This window comes from Myotis davidii, unplaced genomic scaffold (genome assembly GCF_000327345.1).
Source record: "Myotis davidii unplaced genomic scaffold, ASM32734v1 scaffold209, whole genome shotgun sequence".
NCBI classification, from domain to species: Eukaryota; Metazoa; Chordata; class Mammalia; order Chiroptera; family Vespertilionidae; genus Myotis; species Myotis davidii.
In genome coordinates, this window is record NW_006300047.1 from 1,462,032 (window position 1) to 1,471,778 (window position 9,747).

The 9,747-nt window shown below is 42.1% G+C and overlaps 1 protein-coding gene across 2 annotated transcripts; it reads left to right on the plus strand.

Annotated features, from left to right (window-relative positions):
* Positions 1–266: 266 nt before the first annotated feature.
* Positions 267–9,335, plus strand: RSL1D1 (ribosomal L1 domain containing 1). 2 transcript variants are annotated; one of them, XM_015572144.1, is made up of 9 exons: positions 267–487; positions 1,202–1,341; positions 3,533–3,671; positions 4,206–4,354; positions 4,442–4,543; positions 5,917–6,129; positions 6,224–6,317; positions 6,407–6,532; positions 8,928–9,335. In XM_015572144.1, exons 1-9 carry the CDS (start codon positions 371–373, stop codon positions 9,261–9,263), a joined length of 1,416 nt encoding a protein of 471 aa, XP_015427630.1. In that variant the 5' UTR covers positions 267–370; the 3' UTR covers positions 9,264–9,335. The 2 variants fall into 2 exon arrangements, with proteins under 2 accessions (XP_015427630.1, XP_006776343.1); XM_006776280.2 differs by lacking the exon at positions 5,917–6,129 and having other exon boundaries at positions 270–487; positions 8,928–9,278.
* Positions 9,336–9,747: the final 412 nt, after the last annotated feature.

The following is a 9,747-nucleotide window of genomic DNA, read 5'->3' on the forward strand; positions in this document are numbered from 1 at the left end:
CCTCGGGGCCTGCCCAAAGGCGGGGTCCACGGAGAGCGGGTGACCTCACTGAGTGCATGGACAGGCCTCCTCTCCCGCCTCCAGGAGCTGGCTCGATGTCTTTTGTGAACGATAGAGACCAAAATGTCGCCAGGCTGCTCCCCGAGCCTCACGGAAACACGGAGAGTTGTCACCTCAGAGAATCCGACTACAGGCGGAGCCACACACTCGGTTTGCTTGCGCCCGCCAAACCTCTACGACGCGACGCCCGGAAGTGACGCGAGGACCCGCCCCACGCTCCCTGACTTCCGGCTACAGGCCTGAGCTCGCGCGTGCTCCTGGGGAGCCAGGCGTGGTGTTCCGCACGCAAGTCTGCACGCGGCGGAAAGAAATGGAGGACTCCGCTTCAACACCCCCCGCAGCCTCAACCGCAACCCCAGCCTCAACCGCAACTCCAGCCTCGACCTCAGCAACCCCGGACGCACTAGGGCAGCTGGATGAAGAGCAGGTGAGAGGCCTTTGGGAGGGGGATTCGGAAGCGAGGTGGCCTTGGCCTTGTGGTGCGCTGGGTGCTGGAGGCGGGCCCGAGCTTCCTCCGATTCCCCCGAAGATTCGAGGGTCACTGGTCGCGGTACTCTCGGCCTGCCCGCCCTCCCATGCGCACGGGTAGGTGCTCGCTTACCCCGACCCTGCGGCCAGGCTCCCTTGAATTGGAATGCAGGGATTTAGCTTGGGATTCTTGAGCGAGGTGTACCTGGCTCTACTTCCCTACCGTTTGACTGTGGCCAAGTCGTTTAATTTTGTAAGCCTCTGTTACCTCGTATTTAGAATGGGCTGCGCTGCCCTCCGCTCTCCAGAATTAGAGGAGGCAGTGCGCGTGCGGCGCTGTAGCCAAGGGCCTGGCATACAGTCGGCGCTCACTGAATGCTAGTTGCAGTGTGATGCGCATTTACTGGCATCACTGCCTTCATCATCGCGGGCAGGGGAAGAAGCGTGTGCCATTTGGCACTTTTCTGCAGACGAACGGATGGATGCTCAGGTGATTTCTGATAGGGTTTTGCATTCCTGTGACTACAAATTGTAGGGTCCTAATAGCTATGGTTTTGGAGGTTGCCTGTTAAACTAGAAATAGAGCAGGAAAAAAAAAGGTAAAAGCTGTAGGAAGAGGGCAAATGCTAAATTGGATTGAGATTTAATTTATTTGTCTATCTTCACTTTGCAGACCAGAAAGGCAGTGAAAACTCTGTTGGCGCATTCCAGATCCAGGAAAAACGCGAATGGATTGCTTTTGAATGAGAATGAAAATTTCTTTTTAATGGTGGTATTATGGAAAATTCCAAGTAAAGAACTGAGGGCCAGATTGTAAGTTCTGGTTTTCTGCCTTTGCTATTTTAATCAGTCAATTCTGTGTAGTGTTAACAGTTGTGATTTAGTTTCTAGTGTAAACATTGCAAACTCAAAAATCTGAGTTGATACAAATAATTGTGCTTTACAAAAAACACAGAGGAATTCAGACAAGCTTAAATTTTTTAGAAATTTCACCAGTCTGGTGGACAATTAACCTAAGCCAGTGATGGCGAACCTATGACACGTGCGTCAGAGGTGACACACGAACTCTTTTTTTTGGTTGATTTTTCTTTGTTAAATGGCATTTAAATATATAAAATAAATATCAAAAATATAAGTCTTTGTTTTACTATGGTTGCAAATATCAAAAAAATTCTATATGAAACACGGCACCAGAGTTAAGTTAGGGTTTTTCAAAATGCTGACACGCCGAGCTCAAAAGGTTCGCCGTCACTGATAGCAGTTCTATTGAATACGAAATCTATTTTTTGAGAGAACAAAAGTTAGAATAAATTAAACAGCTTTTGTACTTTAATAGAATCTGTCATCTTTTCATGTCAAACTACTTCCAAGCTAAAACCCCTGATGTCCCAGACTCACCTCTTTTAAAATATGTTTTTATTGATTTTAGAGAGATAGAAACATTGATGGGAGAGACTATCAGCATCGATCAGCAGCCCCTTGCTGGGGATTGAGCCTGCAACCCTGCCATGTGCCCTGCCTGGGAATCAAACCAGTGACCTCCTGGTGCATGGGTCAACGCTCAGCCACTGAGCAGCACCAGCCAGGCTGAACTCGCTTCTTTATACAGACACTATTTATTTTTTTATTTTTTTAAATATATTTTATTGCCCCTGACCGGAATCGAACCCGGGACCTTTCAGTCCGCAGGCCGACGCTCTATCCACCGAGCCAAACTGGTTTCGGCTATACAGACACTATTTAAAACTTGGCAGTGAACTCCTTACAGAAAAGAAACCAATGGCAATTACACATTCTCATTGCTAGGACTTTTAGGTCAGAGATGCACCTCTGCAATTGCCAGACTTAAATAAAAACACAAGTAATTTTTTAGTATAAGTAAGTCCCAGGTAATACTTGGGACCTATTTTTAAAAAAATTAAAATGTAACTGGGTGTGTTATTTTCTATCTGACAACACTGCCTTTCTGTGGAGTTCCTCATTTCCTGAGTATCAAAAAACCAGCTGTGCTAAAGAAAGCAGTGTATAGGGTAGGGGAAGGAGGGACCAAGAATGATTACAAATTGGAAAGAACCTTTTGATCCTCAAACCCTTCAATAAATGTTTACAAATCTGCCTCAGCCAGCTTCCCTTAGTTATTGCTTTATGTATTCCTCCTACATTCTGTTTTCCATACATTTGCTCAGGCAGTTTTCCCTTTGGGAAAGCCCCCTTACTTCCTCTAGAATATTTTCCCCAGCTGCTCACACCTTTTTGGTGATTTTTGCCACTTACCAGCCTCACAGTTCTTCCCACATTGTTTGCCAGGTCATGCTACTACTGTGTATTACTGTCTCTTCTTAAACAAAGGAAATGTTTCCTTAAAACATACAGGCCTAGGAAGTGCATTAAACCTTTTTTTTCTTTTCTTTTTAACACAGTCTAGTAATCATGGCATGTCTCTTGGTCCCTCTTGGTTTGCTCCATATTTTCTTTTCAGCTCTTAAGAGCTCTGTTGTTTATGGAGCCCAGAGTTTTCTCAATGATAATTTCTAAATCAGATCTGCCCTGCTGGTAATTGATTCTAGCACATTATAGGATGTGTACACATATAGTAACATATGAAATAATAGTTATATATGCACTATTCTGGGTGTCTTTGTATTTGAACTCTTATTCTATCCCAAATATTAATTGATATTTTGTCCTATGGGTATTTGTGTTGACTTCCATCTTAAATCTCTGTGCTATTGAAAGTCAAACATATTTTTAAAATGTTCTCAATATAGAGAACATATACACACTTTAACAGCTGACAGCTCAATTTTGAAGATTAAATGTATTTTAATAAATACTGCCTTTATAATTATTCACATTTGGGGGAAGCACCGTCTATTAGTGTTTACTTAAATAGTATGAGTGAAGTTTACTGAAATGACAGTAAATTGATTGTGTATTCTATGGCATATAAACACTTTCTCTGTATAATAATGCTTTATTCCGTGGTTTCTTCTGTATTTTGCAGGCCCTTGCCTCATGGTATTCGATCAGATTTAGCAGATGTCTGTTTGTTTACTAAGGACGAACCCAATGTAACTCCTGAAAAGACGGAACGTTTTTATAAGAAGCTTCTAAACAAGCATGGAATAAAAACCATTTCTCAGGTAGGGAGCAGTTAATATTTTCAAGATAATGAAAAGATTTGATTCAAATGAAGCGAAAAATAATACATGGCTGTATCACGTAGTATTTCTCTCCTAGGAATTTAATTTTAACATTTTTCTTTTTAACTTAATTCTCCTTGGCTTTAGGTAGGACATATTCCATCTTTCATCTGATGGCTCAGCTGTCCAGGTGTGTTGATCCACAAGCTCACTGTGTACACCAGTACCTTTCTTGAAGATTTTACAAACAGTTGTTCCATTAGGTCATTTATTCTGAACTTCTGGAGCATCCTGTGTTTGCCTCTGACTTGGCATTTCTCACCCGTCTTACAGTTGTTGGTGTCATTTCTTTAGCTGAGGTCGTCCCATCTTATTTGTCTCCGTGTTCGTGGCATTTAGCATAGTGCCCGGCACATTTTAGGCACTCACGTGTTCACTAAACCGGCCCCAGGACATTTTAAAATCTGAATACAAATTGTTCCCTGAGTATTTCTCGTAGTTGTTCATATTCTTTTTGTGTTCTGTGTTTTCTAGATTATCCCCCTCCGAACTTTAAAAAAGGAGTATAAATCCTATGAGGCCAAGCTCCGCCTCCTGGGTAGTTTCGACTTGTTCCTTTCTGATGCAAGAATCCGGCGGCTCTTACCCTCACACCTCGGGAGACATTTCTATAAGAGAAAGAAGTAAGTTTCTGAGCAATCACTGGACTTGAGCATCACAGAACTTATAGGTGTATATGCATTGTACTCTAAATGTCTGTGTCGTTACAGAGTTCCAATACCTGTCAATCTGAAAGCCAAGAATCTTTCCCAAGAAATCAACTCCTCAATAGGTGGAACTGTCTTAAACATCTCTAAAAGTGGTTCTTGCAGGTAGGTAAATGTATACATGTGTTTAATCTTATACTTAATAATGATTTTTATAAACATTTTTTATAAGATAGCGCTAATGAAACCAGATCCTTCTATTAAAACTAAAATCCATTCCTTAGACGTATTCAGTTCTCTAGAACAATGCTATCCCATAGAACTTTCTACAGAGATGGAAATGGTCTGTTTCCCTGCTGTCTCCTACAGGAGTCATTAGCCATGTGGTTGTTGAGCGCTTGCATTGTGGGAACTATAGCTGACGATTAATTTAAATAGACACGTGTGGCTAGTGCTTACCATATTGGATAGGGCACCTCTAGGTTAAGGATAGCAGGGAGAATGAGATTAAATGCTTAGAGAACATCCATATAGTTCTGGGCTTTCATGTTGACCAGCATCATATTATCCTTTAATGTGAAGACCTACCTCAGTCTTCGTTTAAACATATTCAAAATTATTTCATAAAATACTTAGTCTGCTGATTTGGTCACCTGTGGTGTGGGGCTGGGCTGCTGCCAGTAGTGTAGAGCTGTAGAGTGTGGTCCTTTCTCCCAAAGATGCCCAGGAGCCCATGTGTATGTAGTGTCACACAGACCATAAAATAGGACCACCAGGGTTTCTTGACCACACGCCAGGGAGGGCAGTCCTTGGCAGAGTGGTTCCAGGTATGGCCGAACGGAATTTGTGCAAAACACGTGGGCTCTGATGTTGCCTTCTGCCTTCAGATGGGAAGTCCCTTATTTGAGTGTCATTAGGTAACTGAAAAGAGTTGTTCATCAGGCCTGGCCCCTACTTTTTTGGTTATAGGCTGACATAAGAACAGTGGCTCATGGGAAGCAGTTAGCTAGAAGGCCTGAGGCCTGGTTCATGGGATTGGTGAGTAGCTGTGAAAAGGGGACAGCACCATGCATCCAATAAAGGAGTAGAAATCTGCCTCTAAGGTTTTTCCAAGCCAAGTCCAGAGCTTAAAAAACATGGTAGAGAGCTAATAAAAGCAATACAAAAACATAATCATTCTTTTATTTCCATTCTTACCCTTCCCTAACACAGTTGTTTTCTATCTTCCTTCCCACCCTCCCCTTATGTCCACCCCTCTTCCTCTTTCTCCCTCCTCTCCTCCTCCCTCCTGCTATTTTTCCATCTGCAAAGCCAAGAGTGTGCTTGCAGGTAGGCGGCAGAAGACATAGAAGGTGATCAAAGCCCCTTCTTTGGCTGGAGGGAGGTGGGGGCACCAGCCCCTGTCTCACCCTGCTTCTGAGACACCGCCCTTTTGGCTCCCATGGTGGGGAGGATGGGCACTGGCAGGGAAAGTGGTGAGCATCCGGCACTTCTGGGCTTCCCACTTGGATTATATCTGCACTCTGTTTCAAATGAAGGGATGGTCTTGCTCTTGGCCAGAAGACTGATACTGTAGGAGGGAGGAGAGCTCTTTGTCTTAGAGGTGGCAGCTGGGTCAGGGCCGTGGAACTCTTAAGACAGCAAAGCAAGCAACCCTTCCAGGAATCATTCCTTTCAAAACAGTCACTACCAGAGGTAATTGTCCTCAGAAAAGCTGTGGGCTCATTCCTGGACCTGTTTTCCCTTTTTAGGCCTGTATATTTCTATTTCTCACATACCTGCCTATGCCTTATTTTGAAGAATTATTTTTAAAAATCGTTTTTGTCTGAAACTCTTAAATTGCAGCACTATCCGCATCGGTCACACTGGAATGCAGGTTCAGCACATCACCGAAAACATTCTCGCTGTTACGAAAAAGCTTTCGCAGAAATTGCCAGAGGTATAGTCTTGCAGATGCATCAATTGATCGTTCATTTAAAAGACACAAAGCATGTGTAGATTACATTACTCTTTGTTTGTTTGTTTCAGAAGTGGGAGAGTGTGAAACTCTTGTATGTGAAAACTGAGAGATCAGTTGCCCTTCCTATCTTTTCTTCATTTGTCAGCAGTTGGGATGAAGCTAAAGGAGTGAGCATTTCTAGTCTGAAGAAACAAGTAAGTAGAATTTTAAGTACTGGGTAGACTTAGTCAAGGATGTAAATGCTGCCCAGAAGAGGGAACTAAGTTGCCATTTCTGCCTGGCTTTTGTCTTGCAGTAGTTTTCAGTGACTGGTTTTGTGTTCATTGTTCCCTCTTTACCTATGCGATTAGTTAATAAAGTATAGTAGGACGTACATTTATGATAAGGTAGGTGTTTTAATTTCTCGTCAAAGGTCTAATTAGGCTTTAAAAGGACCTATTTATTGGCAAGAGGAGCTAAGAGAGAGGAAATCCAAAATTTAGTTTAAGTTCATTGGTGTTTATGGGCAAAAGTTAAGATTCTATTAGGCTAACACGTACCTCTTGTTTGGGTTGGTAGGTTTTTGGTGCTAATAGGTACTATTGCTAAAGAAACCAGAATGAGCCTTAGCCAGTTGCTCAGTAGTTAGAGTATCGTCCCTCGGACCAAAGGGTAGTGGGTTCGATTCCTGGTCAAGGGCACCTACCTCGGTTGCCCACTAGAATCAGTCAATGTATCTCTTTCATATCTGTGTTTCTCTCTCTCTCTCCCCTCCCATTTTTCTAAAAAACAAAAACAAAAAAACACACACACAATGGAAAAAATATCCTCAGGTGAGCAAAAAAGAAGCCAAAACGAGAGAAAATTGAGACTTTTGCTCTTTGTTGGGTCTATCTCCTCATTTGTTTATTTTTTCTTCAGCCATGTTAATCTTGTCCAGTGAATTTTTTTATTTTGTTCTTTTTAATTTTCTTACTTCCAGAAGTTTCATTTTTTGTTCTTCAAATTGGCTTTGCTTTTTTTGGTTTGCTGTTGTCTAGAAACTAGAGGCTCGATGCACAAAATTTGTGCAAGAGCAGGCCTTTCTTCTGGCTGCCAGCACTGGCTTCCCTCTGGCACCAGGGACCCGGTTTTCCCTCACAGCCCCTGCTTTGTTCGGAAGAGGGTCGTCCTGACATCTGGTCTTATTAGTATATTACTGAAGGTTGTGGCATTTGGAAAATTATTTGTAGAAATGACTTGAGGTGTAGGAAGAAGATCTTATCTCTGGAGGACTGACATTTACATCTGCCAGGCACCTTGGGGCACTCTCAGTTTAGGCTTGCGCATCTCTGAATGACAAACGGTGGTGCTAAAGTTGTAGGACTCTTTCCTGCTCATCTTTGCCCTGAGGGTTGAACTCATGGGCTCTCAGCTTATCGTAGTGAAGAGGGGTTCCTCCTAGAACCCCTGCCCAGTGTGGATGCTGGGATTTGATATCCCTTTATGCACCACCTCCAACCCCTATTTCCCACATGGTGGTTAAAACAGAAGTCAGTGATCAGGAGGTACTCTCTGGGCCAAAATGGATTCTGGACTTACTTCATTGTGCCCTCGCTGTTAATTTGACAATATAGTCAGCTTATCGGTGCTTTTTTGAAAAAAATTTAAAAAACATTTTACCTTGCCTTTTTGTTTTAATTGGGAGGGTGATCCAAAATAATATAGACTGCTAGTAGAGGAAGCAGGAAGGCTGGATTTTTTTTTTTGCCATTTGTCAGCAGAGTCATTTGTGGGCTTTGTAAAAATGTTGGAATTGCTGGTGAAAATGGAATTTGGATGCTATTATAGATGTTATTGAACAGTACTCTGTGGTAAGGATTAAGTACCTCTAGCTATGTAAACTTTTTACTCTTAACTTTCCACCATAACTTGAAGTAGGAAAAGAATGGTCAGGGATTTTTTTTTATTAGCTTTATTGAGATGTAATTTATATCACATACTATGCAATCTGTATAATTCTTAACACATTGTTTGCGGGTAGTTTTTATCGCGTGCTAACAGGTGGCACGGGCCATTTTTGCAGTGAATAGACTGATTACCGTTATACCTGGAAATACATACATAATTCACCATTGTATGTGTTAGAGACCCAAATTTTGTCCTTTGGAATTCGTATATCTGCATGTTAGCATCCCTTTAGAGCAATAAAAAAGTATAAAAATAAACATATTTCTACGTTACCTGCATTCTACCGCTAGTCTATAAAAAAACGTATTAATACGTGTCCCGCGCTCTACTACCAGTCAACGTAAAACGTATAAATATGTTTCCTGCATACAATGTGTTAACTCACCTATCGATGAGATCGACTTTCACAAAACTTGTGACTGCATAACTCAGATACGCAGATTTTGAGTATCTTATCTATAATTTACCACATAAAATGCACCTGTGGCCATGACTGAGAAACAAAGTGGCAATGGGGTTCAAGTACTGGTAACAGGGTTTGTTTGCTCAGAGCTTGTACAGGTCAAGGCCCTTTCAGGGAGCTTATGAATAATCAGAACTGCAAGTGTCATTTATTTTCCAACTAAAGTATCTCTTACTAAAATTTTGGTTTTTTGGTAGGAAGCAAAGAAAATATTAAAACTAAAAGAAAAAACGAGACGAAAGGAGAAGAAAAACAGAAAGCCTATGAAACGGGGTAGAAAGTCTATACCAGCCCTACCTACAGAGGAGACGGCCTCTAAAACTTGTGGTTCTCCAGTGAAGGACCCTGGACCCCAGAAGAAAGAGACCCCTAAGCCTGAGAAGAAAGAGACCTGCAGAATAAAAACCGAAAATAAAGTGCAAGTTGAATCTGAAGAAGAAATCCCATTGCTAGTCCCAATAGGAGAAACTCCTGCCAAAGAAAATGTAGAGGTATGTTTGCTAATGTTTAATATTCACAGTGGATTGATTTAGTGGCCACTGTGTGTCCTACAGGCATTGCTGAGTGGTGAATGTAAGATGGGAGGCACTGTTTTTAGGGAAACCTGTTCTACCAAAGATTTTGAACTAAAAGAGAAATACTGGAGTAAACCCTAAGAACCCAGGAGATGGTTACCATGAATTACCTGATCTTTTGTTTAAATATTGGAGCCACAGTATAGTAAACACAGCCCTTTGTGTACATTGGAATCAAGGGAGACTTGACCATATTAATCTAAGAAACTTTGCCTGTGGTTTTAAAAAGCAGGCCACGGTGGACATTTGGGCAGTGGTTCAGTTTCTGAGGGTGAGTCCCAGATCACTTACCAGGGGAACTGTGGGTCCTGGACCCTGCCTCTAAAATCCTCCAAACACCCCACCCCCAATGGTTCTTAACAGAAATCTGACTTCCTGAGTTTCAGAGGAGGTGATTTAAAGGAACTGGGTTTTTTATTTTTGGTCCTTTGATAATGCTTTT

Coding starts and splice junctions, on each gene's coding strand:
- RSL1D1 (XM_015572144.1), top strand. CDS start 371: ATGGAGGACTCCGCTTCAACACCCCCCGCAGCCTCAACCGCAACCCCA. Junction 1,342..3,532: donor AAAGAACTGAGGGCCAGATT/GTAAGTTCTGGT, acceptor TGTATTTTGCAG/GCCCTTGCCTCATGGTATTC. Junction 3,672..4,205: donor GAATAAAAACCATTTCTCAG/GTAGGGAGCAGT, acceptor TGTGTTTTCTAG/ATTATCCCCCTCCGAACTTT.